Source organism: Siniperca chuatsi, linkage group LG16, assembly GCF_020085105.1.
Source record: "Siniperca chuatsi isolate FFG_IHB_CAS linkage group LG16, ASM2008510v1, whole genome shotgun sequence".
NCBI lineage: Eukaryota > Metazoa > Chordata > Actinopteri > Centrarchiformes > Sinipercidae > Siniperca > Siniperca chuatsi.
This window is the reverse complement of record NC_058057.1, coordinates 4,101,360-4,123,673: the sequence shown is the minus strand read 5'-3', so window position 1 is coordinate 4,123,673 and position 22,314 is coordinate 4,101,360. Positions and strand designations below refer to the sequence as shown.

Below are 22,314 nucleotides of genomic sequence, written 5' to 3'. Positions count from 1 at the left end.
TGTTTTTACCAAAATGTTTGTTATTATGTTACTATTTATGCTACTATTAATGTCTGAATCTCACAATTTCAAGTACCAACATCAATATCAGTACTGATGTTCTGGTTGTTGCCCAGAGGTTGTGCGTCAGATTACTTCCTTTGGGTTTATTAAAAATCTGCAGACCGATCTCTGGTGCAGCATGTTTATGATGAACTCCTTCAGATTTTTGGGGAGTTGCCACTTTCCCCTCGATCCTTCCCAGTTGGTTGTGACACACCAAACCTGATATTTTTATTCTGGTGTCACAAATCACAAAAAAAGAGAGTGATAATATTTCATGTAAATTAACATCTATACATCCCTCCTCTGGTCAGACTGCAGCCTCAGCCCCCAGCTCTGTAACAGGATTACAACCATCAATGTGCTAAGGACATAAATGGAGGTGGCCATCAGATATACTGTAATACAAACATCCCAGAGAGAATGGTAATTTTTCATGTAAATTATCCTCTCTGGGACGTTTGTCTCACAATGTACCTGATGGCCCTATAAATGTATTGAATCTGCCTATTGTCTGCCTTGATTAGTTGAGTGAATAACATTAAGTAATCTTCAGTGAGATTAGAGTTTAAGGTGGGCTAAATATTTCTCCCACTAATTTCAACAATTGATGTTTGGATTAATTACAGATGTTAAACTAAGCATGTTGTTAACTGGGACTGTTTTCAGATTAAAAAAAAAGATCATTTTTAGGAGAAAATGGCCCCAGGTTTGGAATCAAACCCCAGCCACTGTGTTAATAACGCAGCTTGAATGGTAAACACTGTGAGGTGAGCTACTGGGATGTCCAACTGGTGGCAACAGGACAGATGAGTTGCAAAGTGTCTCTATCTATCTATCTTCTGAAAATATCGTAATACTCTGGCGAATAATGCATCTACACTGTAACTATATTTCTGGAGATCTATGAATCAAATGGCTTTACCAGCACATATTTTAGGCCGTTTTGGCTGGACAGTGTGAATTTCATACATTTACAGTAATAATCTATGCTGAAATAATGCAAGTAATGACACTTCAAATCAAAGTTTGATAACCCTAACCCACATTATTTTTTTCATATTTAAAAACCTCATTTTAGTATAGCAGAAAATCCTATGCTGAAAAACACTTCGACAACTGTGTTGACGGATGGTTGGTTTAAATATAATAACACAAATATCCATTATGAAATTAAGACTGTGTAATGTAAGTATACTGGACAGGCCTGCTTGCCCAACATGGTGACTACCCCACAATAGGGACAGAGAGAGACTACATTTGGTCTGCTCACATGTGCCACCTGGTGGTTGTTGGTGCTGATGCAACTACTCCTGGAAAAATCATTCCACCCCTCCTAAACTGCCATGACGGCATTACTTCATGTCAAATGGAACGAGAAACATCTGTAGGCCTTCTTTGGATTCTGGAGATGTGAATATGATATTTTCACATTAGGACTATTAACTCTGACAGGAAATGTAATGACCATGCCACAAGACTATATGTTCCTTGATCTGGAGAGCTAATAACTCATTAATCATCACCCCTCCTTCCAGTTAGAATGGAGTATTCAGGCGAGTAGCACGGGTGGGAGCTCAGGCTTGTTCTTCCTGACTGTGCCGACCATGGTGAGGTTCCGGGGGAGGAGCTGCCGTCCGAGCTCATAGAAGTTGTCGCAGGTGACGTTGTGGGGACCCCTCAGGCCCTCGGTCAGGTCGAGCATGACGCGCATCCCCTGATTCCTTTTGGGAGCAGCGGCCGGGGCTCCGCTGGCTGCGGGTTTCCCAGTGTAGATCTGCATCTTCCAGGTGTAGCTGGACTGTGCATCACAGGCCACCCAGGATTTGATTCCATACTTGGCCGGCTTGCTGGGCTTAAGGTTGGTCATCTCCAGGACGAGCTGCTCTATGGCCGACGTGAACAGCAGGCAGAACACGGCCCCGATGTTGTGTGCTAGGGACACCGTGTACGGCGTGGGTCCACGGGCGGTGGTGGCCAAGGTGGATGAGGGGGATGAGGATGATGAGGAGGTGGAGGTCCTCTCGCCGTTCGAGTGTCCCCCGTTTGCAGGTGAAATGCCACGGGGTACCATTTGTCTTTGCCGTCTTTGGACATGAACCCCGCCGCCTGTGGGCCCCTTCTTCTCAGGCTCCTTCTTTATTATCTTTTTCTCTTCCACCTTCTCCTTCTTCTTCTCCTCCTTCTGACATGTATTCGTCTTCCGGGAGGTCGTCAGAATGAGAAGAAGGCCTAGAAGAAGATCTAGAAGACGATCTAGAAGTGGCAGGAGCAGAAGCAGATGAGGTCTGGCGCTCATTATTGGGGTGGGTAGTTGTGCTTTTTATCATTATCATCATTATTATTATTAGTATTATTATTATTATAAGGGAACAAACGCCAGGACGGCTCGCAGGGGTCTCCTAACTGCTCTGGGCAGTGCTGGGGCATTTGGTGAGGTGGTAGGAAGAGAAGAGAAAGAAGGGAAAGAGAATGAGAATACAAAGACAGAAGAGCGCAGGAAAGGAAAGGAAAGGGACGGAAAGGGACGGAAAGGGAAGTGACAGGGGGCCACCTGGGTCTCTTTGACCCGGCGCCCCGGGGCAGCACTGGGCCTGCAAGGCGAGAGAGTGCGACGCAAGACAAAGACACCGCCATGGGTCTCTTTGACCGCCGCCCCCGGGCAGCACTGCTGCCATCATCGTAGGACAATGACAAACACCCCGGGTCCCTTTGACCCCCCCGAGGCTGCGGTAGGGTTAAAACACTTTATTACACAAACACTAAAAGACATACTGATTACATGTTAAAACTACATTACTAAACTTTAATATACCTGATACGTTGATCTATTTTCCTACCGACTACCAGCCACCTTCAACCCAGCAGAGAAGCTTCAGGGTTTGGAATACATGAAAACATGCTAACTCTTTAACAGTAAAACACAGGTTAAGTGGTTTAAATTGGCGTGATAAGTGATTGCAAATTTACAAATTACAGGATATATAGCCTCTACGTAGTATTATTCCTATAGTGTTACCTAACATTAGCAACAATGTTAACGGCCATATAGTCGCTAATGCTAACTTGAGCTATGTTAACTGACCAAAAAAAGAGCTGTAACGTTTTTTCTCCACTAAATAAGAAATGTTGTCTTATTCACTCTCTCACTCAGTTGCCCTAACATCATTGTAAAGCTGGAAAATGTAAAAAGTATACTTGTCATGTTGTTAACAGCAACCACCTATATACTAGCTAATCTTCATATCTTCATAATAAGAATATGTTTTAAAGGCATTAATCCTGAGTCCATTGCCCCTGTCTGGCTTAGCCAGCATTAAGCCAGGTTAGGTAAATATAACTGTCTTTCTGCAATATATTAATTATATACTGGGCAGTGTGTGTAACTGACATTTGTAAGCTGATAGCTGTATTCTGTCAAAATTGTTAGTTATATGTGAACTTTTACTTATGGTGTGTGTGTGTGTGTGTGTGTGTGTGTGTGCACTCAACTGTGCAGAATTGAAGTATTTACAGAGTTTATGTTCATTCTTGGCCACTTATGGGTAAAAAAAAGTGATACTTAGTACAGCTTGGATTGAGCAAAATGTTGCCAGCTGTCTAACACACACACAGAGAGAGAGAGAGAGAGAGAGAGAGAGAGAGAGTGAGAGCGAGAGAGAGAGACACAAGACAAGACTAACAGAGAACATCACTTGACTGTGAATAACTGTTTAGCGCCCTTACATTTAGTACAAATCAACCTTGCAGTTCACAAATGATATTTTTTTGTGTGTAAATGTAAGCGATGGAGGACAAAAGCAAACTACTGAACCCTCATATTAGCTTTGACTAAACTTTGGAATGAGGACTGAGTTAGACAAATCAAGTGGGCACTTTCCAAAGGTATTTTAAGTCATAAGTCATTTTAGTATGAAATTGAATCTTTGTGTAAGGACCCCAGGTGACCTAGGAGTTTAAGGCACCCGACATGAACTATCTTATAGATATGTATTTGCCTTATATTTTAAAGTAGATATTAGGGATACGCGAGCACACCATTATCTGTATCTGTATCTGTTCAACCAACTAAATTATCTGTATTTGTAGCCGTACTCTGAATGGGTGGGGCTTAAACCGGATGTGGGTGGGGCTAAACAGCCTCAGAATTGAGCTTAAGAGCAATGTTTCTGATCACAAGAGTAAGAGAACTATTTACAGAATAATTTTTTTTTAATAAAAGTTGCTACTATTACGAGTACAGATATTGACACATTTTACTCTGATGTTACTCGTAAAACGTACATTATCTGTACCAGATACTCATTTCAGCTGATTATTTGCACAACCCTTGTAGATATTGATATTTGTTTTGTTAGGCGTATTCATCTGACAGACCAAATTAAGAACAGATTTCCACGTGTGAGTAACGTAGATATAAAAGCGTGCATGACCCAAAAGCTCAAAGACCTGCGCCAGGGCAGTCACACTGATAGGTAGGTTTCTGAGCAGTGATTTCAACTGTGACATAAGTGTGACGCACAGACTCTAGAAATGACCAGCAAGAATTGACATGAAAAAATACATAAGGTTATGTTGACTAATCAATTTGATAATTCTCTTTGAGAACTTGTGTTGGGATTTCATCAGGCCCAGATGTTTTTCCTGGATCCAGGTTGTGCAAAATGTTCCTGACAACATTTGGTTTGAAATGGACATTACCAATAGAAAATTACAGTAATGGGTCTTTTTTTCAGTTTGTTGTTGTACTGTCTCTTTGAACTTTTTCTACTTTGTTGAAATTTGCTCTTACTTCAAGAAACTTTTGTTGAGCAGCCAAGGTCTTTGATGTCTGCATCTTAAGATAGAGTCAGCACTTTTTCATGGCACTCTTCTGCACTGTTCATTAAACCAAGCTTTATCACCATGCTTTCTGGCGATTGTTTGGTATAAATGCCTCCATGTCATCTTGCAGTATGATGGTAATATTAGTTCAGATTATTTCTGGATCTTCTTCCTCGAAGACACTGGAGACACTGGATTAATGGAGGATAGGTACCCTCTCATTTACCAGAACTATGCTTTGTCATATCTCCACACTCTCCGCTTGTATGTCTTGTCTCTGAAAAGGTTCTGGTCTGAGGTGCCTATATTTCTGAGGTTCTTTGTGGTTGCTGGGTTGTCCAATAGAACTAGATCTAAGATCTAAAGGACATAAAAACCTGGATGACCTCCAATTTTCTGACGTTAAACTCTGATAAAACTGAAGTTATTGTGCCCCAAACACCTCCGAGACACATTATCTCAAGACATAGTTGCTCTAGATGGCATTGCCATGGCCTCTAGCACCACCGTAAGGAACCTCGGAGTTATCTTTGATCAGGATTTATCCTTTAATTCCCACATGAAACAAACTTCAAAGACCGCCTTCTTTCACCTATGCAACACTGCAAAAATCAGGCACATACTGTCTCAAGATGAAGCCGAAACATTAGTGCATGCATTAGTTACTTCTAGGTTGGACTACTGCAATTTCATTATCATTAACATTATCAGGCTGCCCCAATAAGTCCCTTAAGATTTTCCAGTTGATCCAGAATGCTGCGGCACGTGTACTGACAAGAACTAAGAAAATAGATCATATTTCTCAAATAGTAGCTTCTCTGCACTGGCTCCCTGTAAAATCCAGAATAGAATTTAAAATCCTTCTCCTCACCTACACAGCTCTTAATGGACAGGCACCATCGTATCTTAAAGAGCTCATAATACCGTATTAGCTGACTAGAAGACTGCACTCCCAGAATGCAGAGTTACTTGTGGTTCCTAGAGTCTCCAAAAGTAGAATGGGAGAGCCAGAGCCCTCAGTTATCAAGCTCCTCTCCTGTGGAATCAGGTCCCAATTTGGGTTCAGGAGGCAGACACCATCTCCACATTTAAGAGTAGGCTTAAGTCTTTCCTCTTTGATAAAGCTTATAGTTAGGGCTGGCTTGGGTGAGTCCCGAACCATCTCTTAGTTATGCTGCTATAGGCCTAGACTGCCGGTAGACTTCCCACGATGCACCACTTTCCTCTCCCTCTCCATCTGTATGCATTTTGATCCCATTACTGTATGTTCCTAACTCAACATCTCTCTCCCGTAGTTCTGTGCTTCCTAATTTCTCTCTTCTCTCCTGTTGCTTTCAGCAGGTATTTATACCTCTGGAGCTGTAGAGACTGGATATGTGGTTGTGGGCTGCTTGCTGCCCCCGTGTTCCTGCTGCTGTTTCTAATTATTCCTATAACTGTCATTCCTATTATAATTAATTTATTAATATTACCACTACCATTGCATTACCACTATTTTTAAATTCTAGGTGGGATTTGCATTGTGCTTCCCTCCCCCCTTCCCCCTTCCCTCTCCTTTCTCTCTCTCTCTCTCTCTCACCCACCATTGAGTCTGGTTCTGTCCAAGGTTTCTGCCCTCTTAAAGGAAGTTTTTTCTTGCCATTGTCGCCAAGTGCTTGCTCATGGTGGGATTTCTTGGGTCTCTGTAAATAATATTATAAAGTGTACGGTCTAGACCTGCTCTATAGGAAAAGTGCAATGAGATAACTTCTGTATAAATAAAATTGAATTATCCATTAACTCAAAAAATCTCAATTGTTATTTTTTTATTTTTAATAATAAAAATAATAATACTAATCATAATAATAATAATCATAATAATAATAATAAGGGGTTTTGGTGGTTATGGTGATGATTATTATGTAATGAGTATTATTATTTATTACTTTTGTTTAAAATGTGTTACATTATTATTATTATTGTTATTATTACTGTCTGGGGCCTGACTAGAAATGCCCCGTAGGAGCCTTTTTTTCTCTACTCTCTTTCTCCCCATTATTGTTATAATTGTTATTATTGTAAATGCCCCTTTTTCCTTCCTTTCTTCTGTCTCTCTCTCTTCCCCCATATCCTTACACACACTGTCATAACTAGCCACTATGCCCCCCTGTCAACTTACTGTGCTCTGTCCTGTGTGTTCTGCATTTGGGCCCTAAAAACCAGTCTTACGACAGAACGATCTGGCCAGCATGGACCCAGCACGTGCAAACCCGGGAACAGTTCCGCTCCATCAGACGATCACCAGCCAGGGGATTCGTCTTGGCCAGCATGAGCAACTCATACAGGCTCTCGCCGAGAGTAATCAGGCCATGGTTACTCAGCTCACTCAATTGACCCAGCAAGTTTCCTCACAGCTCAACTTTCCACCACAGCCCCGTCAGCGTCACCCTCGACTTCGGCGGAACCTCCGGCGACGCTCCCTCCTCCACCCATCCGGGAATCCCATTCCTCCGACCCAGTCCCATTCTCTTGGGGACGTCACGGGATGTGGGAGCTTCTTGTTGCAATGCTCATTGGTTTTTTGCCAGCGCCCTGTCACCTTCGCCTCGGACCAGTCCAAGGTAAATGATATAGTAGGGTTATTGAGAAGCAGAGCGCTAGCCTGGGCGGAGGCTACACACGCCCAGCGCCCTCTCTCATCGATGTCTCTGGCCGAATTTCTGGATGGACTGAGAAAGGTTTTCGACCATCCTGACGACGGAGGCAACGTGGGTAAGCGGCTACTGCGGATCCATCAGGGAAATCGGAGCGTTGCAGACTACGCAGTCGAATTCCACACCTTGGCTGCAGCCTCAGGCTGGAATGGGGAGGCGCTCGTGAGTGCGTTTGTAGCCGGTCTCAATGAACCACTCAAGGATGAGCTAGCCACGCGCTCGAGCTGGATGCGCTGGTCTCGCTGTGCATCAGGCTAGACAACCGCCTGTGCGAGCGGCGCCAGGAGCATGCTGACCGTGCTAACTCCCATTCATCTCGCCACGCAGTCCCCTCCTCCCGCTCCGTAACCCGGATGGCCAGCCTGACCGCTGCATCGGCGACACTGCCGACATCCGCCTCTGCCAGCCTCGTGGAAGAGCCGATGCAACTAGGCTGCACCCCTTTGACTCCATCCGAACGCCGTCGCTGCCGACTCGCTGCTGGGGAGTGCCTCTACTGTGGTGACAAAGGTCACTTCCTGGCAAAATGCTTCAGACAACCAAAAGACTAGGCTCACCCGTCGCAGTGGGGGTTCGGGTGAGCCGCAACAACCCCCGTGACCCAAGTCAGCGCGAGCTGCAGATTCCAGCCACTCTCTACTATCAGAATGAGGCTCTCCCACTGCAGGCGCTAGTCGACTCCGGAGCAGAAGGTAACTTCCTAGACGTTGAGTTGGCCCGGCAGGCTGGTCTCCGCACCGAACCATTGGATACTCCACGCAATGCGGAGGCACTAGATGGCCGTATCCTGGCCCGAGTCACCCACAGTACGGTTCCGGTGTGCCTGGTGCTTTCCGGAAATCACAGGGAAAGCTTACAGTTTCAACTAATCTCATCCCCGAACACACCACTGGTGCTGGGTTAGCCTTGGCTGCAGTTGCATAATCCCCACATCGACTGGGCAAAAGGGACAGTAATGGGCTGGAGTTCCTTTTGTCTGGCCACCTGCCTCCAGATTTGTCTTTAGTCCCCCAAGAATACCACAACCTCCGTGAGGTCTTTAGCAAAGACCTAGCACTATCCCTGCCACCGCATCGCCTGTATGACTGTGCCATTGATCTTCTCCCTGGGGCTCCCCTGCCAGTGACCCTACTCTACAATCTTTCGCGACCAGAGATAGAGGCCATGGAAAAATACATTGGGGATTCGTGCTGGACTCATTCGTTCATCCTCCTCGCCAGCAAGGGCAGGATTCTTCTTTGTCTCCAAGAAGGACAAGACCCTATGCCCCTGCATAGACTATCGAGGACTCAATATAATTACCATCAAGAACAAATACCCGCTGCCTCTGATCAACGCCGCCTTTGAACCACTCCAGGGAGCAAAAGTCTTCACAAAACTAGATCTCCGGAATGCATATCACCTGGTTCGCATCAGAGAGGGAGACGAGTGGAAGACTGCCTTTAACACCACCTGGTAATGCCATTCGGACTTACCAACGCACCAGCCATCTTCCAAGCGTTAGTTAATGACGTATTGAGGGACTTCCTTAACCACTTCGTCTTCGTCTACCTGGATGACATCTTGATCTTCTCTCCGGATCTGTCTAACCATGTCCACCATGTCTGGCAGGTATTGCGGAGGCTTCTGGAGAACCGGTTCTTTGTAAAAGCCGAGAAGTGCGAATTCCATGTCAGCTCCGTGAGCTTCCTTGGTTACATCCTTGAGGACGGCCGGATGAGGACAGACCCAGCCAAGACACAAGCAGTGGCAGATTGGCCAATGCCCACCACTCGGAAACAGCTACAGCATTTTCTTGGGATTGCTAACTTCTACCGCCGGTTCATCCGCGACTATAGTCGGGTTGCAGCTCCACTAACCAAGCTCACCTCTCCCAAGATCCCCTTCATTTGGGACCCGGAGGCTGAGGAGGCTTGGACCCAACTGAAGGCCCTCTTTACCTCGGCCCCAATCCTCATCCAACCAGATGCCACACGACAATTCACCGTAGAGGTGGATGCCTCGGACGTCGGCATCGCGGCGGTCCTTTCTCAGCATTCCCCCACCGATCAGAAGCTCCACCCGTGCACCTTCTTCTCCCGGCGACTCTCCCCAGCTGAGCGCAATTACAACGTCGGTAATAGAGACGTTGTACCGCCACCTTAACGTGGTGGAGGGGTTTGAGTACCCGAATGACCCTGGGAGCTATGTTGTCTGGGGCTTTATGCCCCTGGTAGGGTCACCCATGGCAAACAGGTCCAGGGCGACGGGTCAGACTAAGAGCGGTTCAGAAGCCCCCTATGAATTGTCAACCAAGGCCAGTTACGTCGCCCGGATTGGCGCTACCGGGGCCCCACCCTGGAGCCAGGCCTGGGGTGGGTGCTCGACGGCGAGCGCCTGGTGGCCGGGCCTTTCCCCACGGGGCCCGGCCGGGCACAGCCCGAAGGAGCGACGTGGGGCCGTCCTCCCGTGGACCCACCACCCGCAGGAGGATCCGTAAGGGGCCGGTGCAGAGAGATCTGGGCGGCAGTCGAAGGCAGGGGCTTCGGCGACCAGATCTCCGGACACAGAAACTGGCTCTAGGGACATGGAATGTCACTTCGCTGGGGGGGAAGGAGCCTGAGCTTGTGCGGGAGGTTGAGCGTTACCGGCTAGATATAGTCGGCCTCGCCTCCACGCACAGCCTGGGCTCTGGAACCCGTCTCCTCGAGAGGGCTGGACGCTCCATTTCTCTGGCGTTGCCTGCGGGGAGAGGCGGCGGGCTGGTGTGGGCCTGCTCATAGCCCCACAGCTCAGCCGTCACGTGTTGGAGTTTACCCCGGTGAACGAGAGGGTCGCGTCCCTCCGCCTTCGGGTGGGGGACAGGTCTCTCACTGTTGTGGCGGCCTATGGGCCGAACGGCAGTGTAGAGTACCAGGCCTTCTTGGGGTCCCTGGGAGGGGTACTAGACAGTGCACCGCCCGGGGACTCCGTTGTTCTACTGGGGGACTTCAACGCCCACGTGGGCAACGACAGTGCCACCTGGAGAGGGGTAATCGGAAGGAACGGCCCCCCTGATCTGAACCCAAGTGGTGTCCAGTTGTTGGACTTCTGTGCTAGTTGCAGTTTGTCCATAACTAACACCATGTTCAAGCACAAGGGTGTCCATCAGTGCACGTGGCACCAGGACACCTAGGCGGAGGTCGATGATCGACTTTGTTGTCGTATCATCTGACCTCCGCCGCGTGTCTTGGACACTCGGGTGAAAGAGGGGCGGAGCTGTCAACCGATCACCACCTGGTGGTGAGTTGGATCCGCTGGCAGGGGAGGAAGCCGGACAGACTTGGCAGGCCCAAGCGTATCGTGAGGGTCTGCTGGGAAGCGTCTGGCGGAGCCCGCTGTCAGCAGGGTCTACAACTCACACCTCCGGGAGAGCTTCTCCCAGATCCCGGGGGAGGCTGGGGACATTGAGTCCGAGTGGACCATGTTTTCCACCTCCATTGTCGATGCGGCGGCTCGTAGCTGTGGTCGCAAGGTTTCTGGTGCCTGTCGCGCGGCAATCCCGAACCCGGTGGTGGACGCCGGAAGTAAGGGATGCCGTCAGGCTGAGGAAGGAGTCCTATCGGGCCTTGTTGGCTCGTGGGACTCCCGAGGCAGCTGACAGGTACCGGCAGGCTAAGCGTGCTGCAGCCCGTGCGGTCACAGAGGCAAAAACTCAGGACTGGGAGAGGTTCGGAGAGGCCATGGAGGAGGACTATCGGTCGGCCTCAAAGAAATTCTGGCAAACCGTCCGACGGCTCAGGGGGGGAAGCAGTGCTTCACCAACACCGTGTACGGTGCGGGTGGAGAGCTGTTGACCTCGACTGGGGATGTTGTCGGACGGTGGAAGGAATACTTTGAGGATCTCCTCAATCCCGCTGTCACGTCTTCCGAAGAGGAAGCGGAGGCTGGGGACCCGGAGGCGGACTCATCCATCACCCTGGCCGAAGTCACTGAGGTTGTTGGCAAGCTCCTTGGTGGCAAGGCTTCAGGGGTGGATGAGATCCGCCCTGAGTATCTTAAGTCTCTGGATGTTGTGGGACTGTCTTGGCTGACACGTCTCTGCAACATCGCGTGGCGGTCTGGGACAGTGCCTCTGGACTGGCAGACCGGGGTGGTGGTCCCTCTGTATAAGAAGGGGGACCGGAGGGTGTGTTCCAACCACAGAGGGATCACACTTCTCAGCCTCCCCGGTAAGGTCTACTCCAGGGTACTGGAGAGGAGAATTCGTCCGATAGTCGAACCTCGGATTCAGGAGGAGCAGAGTGGTTTTCGTCCCGGTCGTGGAACACTGGACCAGCTCTATACTCTCCATCGGGTGCTCGAGGGTTCATGGGAGTTTGCCCAACCAGTCCACATGTGCTTTGTGGATCTGGAGAAGGCATTCGACCGTGTGCCCCGGGCGCTTTGTGGGGAGTGCTCTGGGAGTATGGGGTCCGGGGCCCTTTGCTAAGGGCTGTCCGGTCCCTGTATAACCGGAGCAGGAGCTGTGTTCGCATTGCCGGCAGTAAGTCAGACCTGTTCCCGGTGCATGTTGGACTCCGCCAGGGCTGCCCTTTGTCACCGGTTCTGTTCATAATTTATATGGACAGAATTTCTAGGCGCAGTCAGGGGGCCGGAGAGTGTCGGTTTGGGAACCACAGGATCTCATCTCTGCTGTTTGCAGATGATGTCGTTCTGATGGCTTCTTCAAACCAGGACCTGCAGCATGCACTGGGACGGTTTGCAGCCGAGTGTGAAGCAGCTGGGATGAGAATCAGCTCTTCCAAATCTGAGGCCATGGTTCTTGACCGAAAAAGGTGGTTTGCTCTCTTCGGGTAGGTGGGGAGTCCTTGCCTCAAGTGGAGGAGTTCAAGTATCTCGGGGTCTTGTTCACGAGTGAGGGACGGATGGAGCGTGAGATTGACAGGCGGATCGGTACAGCGCCTGCAGTGATGCGGGCGCTGTATCGGACCGTTGTGGTGAAGAAGGAGCTGAGTCGAAAGACAAAGCTCTCGATTTACCGGTCAATCTACGCTCCTGCCATCACCTATGGTCATGAGCTCTGGGTAGTGACCGAAAGGACAAGATCGCGGATACAAGCGGCCCGAAATGGGCTTCCTCCGCCGAGTGGCTGGGCGCTCCCTTAGAGATAGGGTGAGGAGCTCAGTCACACGGGGGGAGCTCGGAGTAGAGCCGCTGCTCCTCCACGTCGAGAGGAGCAAGCTGAGGTGGCTAGGGCATCTGATCTGGATGCCTCCTGGACGCCTCCCTCGGGAGGTGTTCTGGGCATGTCCCACCGGGAGGCGGCCCCGGGGAAGACCCAGGACACGCTGGAGGGACTATGTCTCTCGGCTGGCCTGGGAACGCCTCGGGATCCCCCCGGAGGAGCTGGAGGAAGTGTCTGGAGCGAAGGAAGTCTGGGAGTCCCTGCTTAGACTGCTGCCCCCGCGACCCAGCCCCGGATAAGCGGAAGAAAATGGATGGATGGATGGATGGGTAATAGAGAGCTCCTGGCTGTCAAGTTGGCCCTGGAGGAATGCCGGCACTGGTTGGAGGCAGCTGAGCAACCGTTTGTCGTGTGGATGGATCACAAAAATCTTGAGTACATCCAGAGTGCCATCGTCCCAGGTCGAAGAATACGAAACCTGACGCTCTCTCCCGGCAGCACGCTACCTTGGATGTTCCTCCCGAACCTGACTCTATCCTCCCGTCTGCTTGTGTGGTGGCTGCCGTCTCCTGGGAGGTCGAGCAAATTGTTAGGACGGCTCAGCGTGACCAACCAGACCCCGGGAACGGGCCCCCTAATCGATTGTTTGTCCCGGACGCGGCCCATTCCCAGGTCCTTCAATGGGGACACAACTCACGCTTCGCCTGTCATCCCGGGTGACCCGGACCCTTTCGCTGCTAAGGAGACATTTCTGGTGGGCCACAATGGAGGCAGATACCCGAGCCTTCGTCGCTGCGTGCTGTGTGTGCGCTAGAGGGAAGTCGTCTCACTGACCCCCGGCAGGATTGCTCCAGCCTCTCCCCATCTCTAGTCGCCCCTGGTCGCACCCAGCCCTAGACTTTGTCACCGGACTGCCCCGGTCCCAGGGTCATACCACCATCTTCACCATCGTGGACCGGTTTTCGATGGCAGCACTTCGTGCCTCTGGCTAAACTTCCGTCAGCCCAGGAGACAGCCAACCTAATGATACAGCACGTTTTCCGTCTCCATGGTATACCATTGGATATAGTCTCCGACCGGGGGCCCCAATTCATTTCCCAAGTCTGGAGGGCTTTCTGCCAGGCGCTGGGGGCCATCGTCAGTCTCTCGGGTTTCCATCCACAGTCCAACGGACAGACGGAAAGGGCCAATCAAGACCTCGAGGCTGCTTTACGCTGTGTGGTGGCCAGCAACCCATCTACCTGGAGCTCCCAACTCGCCTGGGTCGAATATGCGCACAACTCACTGACTAGCTCCGCTTCGGGTCTCTCTCCCTTTGAGGCATCCTTAGGCTACCAGCCTCCTCTGTTCCCGTCCCAGGAGAGGGAACTGGCGGTTCCCTCGGTGCAGCACCATCTTCGCCGTTGTCATAAGATCTGGAGAGAGACCCGAGCAGCACTGTGTCGATCGGGGGACCGGCGGATCTCGGATCGGCGGAGGATTCCTGCCCCGACGTATGAGCCTGGTCAACAGGTCTGGTTATCTTCCAGAAACATTCCGGTGCATACAGAATTCAGGAAGCTAGCCGCCCGTTATATCGGTCCGTTCACCATTGAGCGTATCATCAACCCCGCCGCCGTGAGGCTAAGGTTACCCAGGTCAATGAAAGTTCACCCCACTTTCCACGTGTCTCAGATCAAGCCAGTAGCAGTCAGTGATTTGTAAACGGTGCCTTATTAGAAAGTGGTACACTAATATATTTGGTTACCTGAACTGTTTGCTACCAGTCCTGCACATGTCCTCTATCAACTGCCAGTGTGTAGAACACACACTCATTTAGTGTAAGGGCATCACATCAATACTCTTCTACAGAGTTGATGGAGCAGAGAACTTGAGATAGTGCACTTACACTGTTAAGTGACTCCCAGTCACTTCTAACACTCTTTTTGTAAGATTACATTTTAACATGCGGGCTCCATCAATGTCCCTCAGAAATCCAATATGGAACAACTACCAAAGTAAATATTGATAGCTTTGAATTGTACAAAGGCTGTGGTTGCTTCAGTCTTGAGGGAGTACAGAATTACACTGTCAAACAGAATCCTAAAGGTCTGATCAGACCACATCTGATGCCAAATATAGCAGCTTTTGACAGGGCAGATTTGTTAATTGCTTATATCTTTGATGTATATCTGATCTCCAATATTAATTGATTGAACTCAAAAAGCAGCAAACTTGAGGCAGCTGGTTATGATTACACTATTTGTTTCAGTGGCATTTGTTTTCTTTAAGCATTTGATCATGGCAAACTGGCAGGTCTGGATGGTTCCCAACATCAAATTTGCTGGCTCTTTAATCTAACAAGTTAGAATGTGTCTCAGATTGGTCTGGTTTACATTCTAAATGTAACATATTTTGACCACAGTTGATTTAAAAAGTGTCAATGAGCCAGACCTTACCTCCCATCCTGATATACTAACCCAACCATTAAAGGGCATACTCATAACATTACAGGAAAACTACAGTTTATTACAACTTGGGTTTTATTTTCATAGTTCCAACCATTGGTTGTAGTGGTTATGATGGCATTGTACACACCAAAGTAACTGCTGAGATCTCGGGGTGAGGCAACATTGCAAAAAATAGCTCCATCAGGGCCAGAAACATGAGTGGTCAAACAGGTTGTAAACAAGCCAACAGTTCAGCCAGATTATCTAAACCACTTTATTTAGAGGTAAAGAGCTATGCCACCTTTACCTTGACAGAGGGATGAACATTTGTCATGCAGATGATGTGGTGCTATTTTTTTTTTTTTTACAGTTCATTGATTTTTACAGCATTTGTGTTCATTTGCATTCTGCATCCCTAATTCAATGCAAGGTGAGGTGTGCTGGCAGGGAGGCACAGTGATATAAAATCAAATGACATTTTAAAACGTGCTAAAGAAATTCAAAGCTTGGTCTAGGATATTTACAGTACATTTAACATTTAAGCCATTATGTGTGGATTTCAGCAATTTCAAATTATTCTGACGGCATATGTTTTTTTTGCTTAAAACTTCACAATCCCAATGAAAATTGCATTGGTCTTTGTATTGTTATCTGCCCATTCATCTCATTGTCAGATTTACCTTATTGATACTGCCACTGGGAGGCACCAAAGTAATATGTTTCCAAATTCTACACATGCCTAAGTTGTGTAGAACAACTGCGTGTGGGTTGTTGATTAGTAAAGCACCGACAACAGCTCACCAACCTCAACAAGTTGAATAGAAAGAAAATGAAATGGTGTCATTTCTCATCCTAACCTTAAACCTTACTAAAACACTAAACTAAATTGTTCAATCTAATCCTAACCAAAGTTGTTTGAGCTTCCCAAAAACCATTAGCTTATCTTCCAAATGGCTACAGTATTGTTACATAACCACAGGACGTGTCAAGGAATGTGCACGTTTTTATGAATTTTTAGTCACTGAAATATTGCAACAACTATTAAATGGATTGCCATGGAAGTTTGCACAGGAATCTATGTTTCCTAAAAACTAAAGCCAACTGACTTCCAACTATTGGATGGATAGTTGTGAAATTTGGAACAGATGTCCCCCATAGCACATATGTTGATTGTAATACTTTGGTGATCTTTTGATTTTTCATCTGGTCCAATCATTAGGTCAAAATGTTAATGTGTGCAAATGTGGCTCCTGGCGGTGCCCAGCTACCTCTGATCCTACCAGCCTGTATACCACAGGCTGCTGCTATCCAGCTAGTATAATCTCATCACGCAGCTAAACAGAGTTGCAAGTTTTGATAACTATTATCATAAACATTGTTTATTGTCCCAGACAGGATAATCAGACTTTTAAGTTGATGTTGCTCAGACCATTTCTCTTCATTGATCTGTCTCTGCTGTGAAGAGGTGCATCATTCAGGCAACTCAGATACCAGTAAAATCAGCTCCTGTATTGCTGTAGTTGCACATGAAGAGCTGCGACAGCAAGTTGAACCATCATAACTCTGAATACAGCAGTAAAGAGGTGTGTGTGTTAACGAGAGCGGCTGCTCTCCTTGCCACTGTCGCTGTGTTTACATTGGAGGTTGCGCCAGTAACCTGAAAGCACCTTCGCCTTTAGTCTTGTTTGAGTTCTCATGATCCCAATCCTAACTGTAAACCATGATTCTTGATTAGCAACATTTAGCCCACAGGTGCATGGGTAATGAGACAAATACTCTGTACTGTACCAAATTAGCTAGTTCTGTTTTAAGCTTGAAGCACTGAGCTAAGATTTCCCATTTTAAAACGTTAGCTGTGCATAGAAAGAAAAGGAGAAAAGATATAATTTTCATTACTTTCTGCTGGGTACCAATTGCATGTTAATTCAAAATTAGATTTGTCCATTGGTGTGGTGATGTGTAAATGTAATATGCCACTGTTAAAACCATGTATCTCCAACCTTTAACTTTTTTAGTCTTGATTTTTTAAATTAAATTAAACAGGCCTGTTTGCAGCCATACACTTACTATACCTTAGCTCTCCCTGGGGACCAGTGAATAATGATTATGAAAATGTGTCTGATTGATACCAGCATGTCTTATAAGGTTCACAGGACTACAAACAAACTGGTTAACATAGTCCCCAGAGATCCAGATTACAGAGTTTATACAGAGATAAATTGGTAAAATAAACTCATCAGGAACGTGGCATTCACATTAAATAGAAGGCGAGCTGAGGGCTACATGTGTCTGCCAGGTGCAGTCACTGATACATTGCTAAGGTTCACTACACAGTTTATTTCACCATGGACTAATCCTTGCCCCCTTGAAGACCATCATTTTCCTGCTTTTGACACAACTAGTTGAGGAATAATCACTAACATGTGAAGTTTGGAAGCAGCCCGATGCCAGCTGCATCAGGAGATGATTTCTCCTCTGAGCCCTAAAGACAGATGTTGATGGGGGCGAGTTGGAGCACAAACCATTGGATTCAAAAGCCTGCTGGGCGAGCAGGATGGAGAGGAAATAAGCCATCAACTTTCACTTTCGTTAGCAGGTTGTCTGTGTGCCCAGCACTCCTCAGAACCACCTCCTCCCACTCCCTCTCACTGAGCACACTGTATGTCCAGACCCCATCTGGTGCCCGACGGCTGATTCTTCACATGCTGCCTTATTGTCTATTTTCTCTAGCCAGAGAAACAGTGTTTTCCCACAGGAGTGCTTTCCCTGCTTGGATCAAAACCCAACCCAAATGAAAATAAAAAAAATGAACAAAACAATGCATCCAGCTCAGAAGCAATATTCCTTCAACACATACCATCTCTGCATCTAAAGCATCATCATTGGAATGGAAACTATACCATTTCTACTTTTATGTCCCTGTTGAGGTTTGAACTTATGGTTACCAGCTAATGCATAATTTATGACCTTAAGGGGAAAGAGCCGTGCCTCAGGGGCTGGGGGTTGGGATCATCTTCCCAGATGTGGGTCACCTTAAATCCTCAGCGTATTCATTTCCCCCAAGGTGCCCATCATGATTTTACACACTCCTATCTTGTGAGGTAAGCATACTAGATACATGAGAATAGTGGTATGCCAAGAAAGAGGTCCTATAACTGACTACACAAAATATGCTAATATTCTATCTTAAAGCTAAACTTCAATAGGTTATTAGGGTGAGATACATGTACTGTATGTCCACAGATTGAAAAGAGCAGAGTTTGAAGGCCGGAAAACCGAAACAATGAGTTAAGAAGCAAAAAGGTTCCACCAAGCTTGGGGGTATTGCAGAGTTGGTGATTATTCTCTGTGGGTTTGTCACTGCAAGCAACCCTTTTTACATTTGAGCCATTGTTAATACACTATATGGCCAGCTAATGACAACATACTTTTGGTCTGGAGCTGGTTCTTAATGGTTTGGGATTGGTCCCTTGGTTCCAATTAAGGAAGACTTAATGTTACATCATTAATATTTTAGAAAATAGTGTTGTTCCAACTTTGTGTCAACTGTTTGTCCCTTTTCTTTTTCTGTCACGGTTTGGGTGAGTAGGGTAACACGAGGAGTAGGACCCAAACGCAGACTCAGAGGCGGATCTGGTACAGTTAAATGACTTAATGGCACAATGAATATGAACAAAAGGCTTACATGGATGATGAAACATGCTAAAGTCAAGACAAGAGAAGCAGTCCAAACAAATCCGATAGGAAGCAGGTCAAATCCAAAAAGCCACAAACTAGGTAAACCAAAGCAAAAGTCCAAACATCAGGAACACACTAGGGAAAAGGCTGCAATGCAAAGACGAACTGGCACTGAAACAAGGGAACACACAGACTAAATACACTAGAGGAGGAAGGATAATGAGAGACAGGTGAAACTAATCAGGGCAGACAATTACACAGGCGGTAAAACGCATAAAGACAAGAAGTGAAGTTAACTAAGAAACAATGAGAAGTATTTCAAAATAAAACAGGAAATAACTAAACTAAAACCCAAAACCATAACGGTTTCAACTTGACAATGCCCCTGTGCACAAAGCCAGCTCCATAAAGAAATAGTTTTTCCCAGTTTGGTGTGGAAGAACTTGACTGGGCTGCACAAAGTTCTGAGTTCAACCCCATCCAACACCTTTGGGATGAACTGGAAAGCTGACTGCGAGACAGACCTTATCGCCCAACATCAGTGTTGGACCTCACTAATATTCTTGTTGCTGAATGGGAGCAAATCCTGGCTGCAGGTTGAGGCTGTTACAGCAATACATTGATGCTCATGGTTTTGAAGTGACATGTTCAAAAATCACATATGGGTATAATGTTTGGGTGTCCATAGACTTTGTTTATGCATGTGTGATTGTACATGCTAATCGGTATGCACATGCCTGAATACATAAATACAGTATTCAAACACAAACACACACACACACACACTCATATTATCATAATTTTGAACCCGAGAGGAGAGGCATTGCTCTCCATGTATAAGCTGATTATTTTGTTAAATGAGCTATTGGGTTTCGTTGAAAGGAAATCCTATTGTCACACTCACACTGTAGTCTGATGGTTTTCACATATTTTATGTATTCATATAAACATAGACCCGCTCACATCATGAAAACAGCTTACTCTCTCTAATACACCTATGGCAATGTTCATGACACTAAGGTGAAATACGACACATGCATGCCTAGCTCCTGCTGACACGCCTGCCTTTTTAGTCTAGTAAAGGCTAGACTGCTATAGGTGTGTGTGTGTGTGTTATATTTTTTCTTTCCCTGTGTCAGTTGTGCACTCTCAGACCTTATTTCTGACAGTTCCCAGCTACTTGACATCCTCAGTGTCACAAGATCGGACACCACCTTGGGTGCCGACACTGATGGGCCTCTGAGTTAAATCGAGGTCACATCAGACTCGATTTAAGAGAACGGTCAGTGGGTCCCCAGTCCTATGCACTGACATTAGGAAATTATTGAGTGGGGCTGGCTCCACAATCACTCCTCTACTAGCAAGGGCCCATAGGCACACGTCACAGTCTTGGGGGAAAAAAGCTAAAAAAAAAAAACACTATAACCCTTACACGCTCTTCAAAGGCACACGTGTATTGTACAGCTTTATTGGGTTTATTTGGAGGGGGCAGCTTTACCTTAGGCTGGAGGGACAGAAAAAAGAGGGGACAGAGACATGCCATGTTGACAACTTTCTAACCCTTCCATTCAAGGCCAGTAGGATGAATTCCCTGAGTGGTTTGAAATCTTTGAAATTAAGATGATTCTAAAAAAATTCATTCTGTGAGAAGTGTCAAACAGTTTAAGGGATTAGAATATATTAATTTGCTGCATGAATTGCCTTCTCAATCCACAACTGGATCACTTTGCAAATAAAAATGGCTTAATAGAAGGTTATATGGGGTTCACTCTAAGTCAAACTGAAGAGAAAACTCTTTGTTACGATACACAGACAGAGCTGGACCCAGAATACAGACTCAAAGAGATTAGTAGGAAGTGAACACAGTTTTATTTCAGTTCAGCGTGATCAGTGATGATGGTTCTGTGAGCAGACAGGAGTAACTGGTGTGGAAGGAACAGAGCAGTTGTAGATGATGACACGTGGATTTCCGGGGTTCATCTAGGCGAGGCTGAGAGCGAGTCAGGCAGGCAGGAAACTTACAGAGTCAAGGTGGACCTGAACACAGGAAGACAGTGAGTTGGGTCAAAACACATGAAGCAAGGAATACAAAGCAAGATACTTGGCGTGAGCCATTCGGTTACTGCAAAGGTAAACTGATGATCTGGCGAAGACTGGAGTGAAGAGCTGGGGTATAAGTACTGCAGCATCTTGATTGTAGATGGGCTTCAGGTGTGTGGCAGGTGATAGGAGGAACCGGCGTAGTTGCGCCCAGACAGACAGACACACATACAGACACATAGACAAAGACAGATAACAGAGAGACAGAGGAGACTGGCAGGATCATGCCATTTTTCTCAAGTTTTAAGGTGATGAACAGAACTTGTTAGCCTGAATAGTAAAAATGTTATTTCTAAGACATGACAAAATGACAGCATGGGTAGTTTGTTTAAATGCCTAAAACAAACTATGTTTATGACTAACTGACAAGGATCTCTTGTGGTCATAAGCATTTTTGACTACTATCTCTAAGAAGCACAGGCAGAAATAGTTGGATATTGTCATAATGCCACAAAGCCTCTTGGGGCCTCAAACTATCTAGTTCGTACAACATGTCATACGACCATGTCTCAAAGCAAAAGTGGTTATACCTGTTCTGGAAGGCCACAGTGCTATCATAGTCTCATCAGACTGGCTCTGTGATCTCTCTTCAAGAATTTAGTGTGTTTGGCATGTCTTTGTAGTAAAGGGAATAAGTGTGCACACTTTGGGATAGGCTCTACTCGAAGGCATATAATAATAATTCTAACTTTATTTCTTTAGCACTTTTCTAAAAACAATGTTTACAAAGTGCTTTACCTACAGTAAAAACCAAAACAGTAGCAATACATAAGAATAAAGGTAATATGAGGTAAACAGATACAGCTAAAAATACACCAACAAACAGAGATACTATTAAGAACAGATCAAACTATACATACAAGATCACATAAAAGCCAGTTTATAGAAGTGTGTTTTTAGAAGGGATTTAAAAGAGGAAACTGATTTTGCTAGCCTAAGTTCCTCAGGCAGGCCATTCCAAAGTACAGGCACCCCAATAGAAAAAGCACACAAGTTTTGAGTCTGTACTTAACAGCCAAAAGGGTCTTGCCCAAGGATCTCAGGCTGCGTTCACACGCCGGACACCGGGATGGACACAGAACGTTCTTTTATTGAATAACAGCCAGATATGGTGGATATTAAGAGAGGGAAGTCTGTAGGCGGAAGAACTAGCTGGAGACAGGGAGATCGCTTGGAGAAGGGAGATATAGGCGTTATGCCGAGTGGCATGGAGTCCTAGAGTCAAACGAGGTCGGGCACATACTGAGGTGAGTGCAGGGCTTTTATGGTGACACTGATTGGGAGCTAATGTGGAGCAGGAGTGTGATTGGGAACAGGTGTGGATAATTAGTGGGTAGTGGAGCCTGGAGTATCCCTTACAGTACCCCCCCCCCTCCACGGCCAGCACCTGAGGGTCAAAAAA

At 46.7% G+C, this 22,314-nt stretch overlaps 1 protein-coding gene across 2 annotated transcripts in view; it reads right to left on the bottom strand.

Annotated features, from left to right (window-relative positions):
• Positions 1–1,564: 1,564 nt before the first annotated feature.
• LOC122863534 overlaps positions 1,565–22,314 on the bottom strand; it is a 28,073-nt gene continuing 7,323 nt past the window's right edge. The window contains exons 2-3 of one of the 2 annotated variants that reach the window (XM_044170113.1): positions 18,820–20,849; positions 1,565–2,298 (exon numbers count right to left, since the gene is read on the bottom strand). In XM_044170113.1, coding sequence (XP_044026048.1) covers positions 1,595–2,298; positions 18,820–18,835 — 720 coding nt within the window. In that variant the 5' untranslated portion in view covers positions 18,836–20,849 and the 3' untranslated portion in view covers positions 1,565–1,594. Of the gene's footprint in view, positions 2,299–18,819; positions 21,565–22,314 lie in introns of those variants that run through there. The other variant, XM_044170112.1, reaches the window with a different exon arrangement.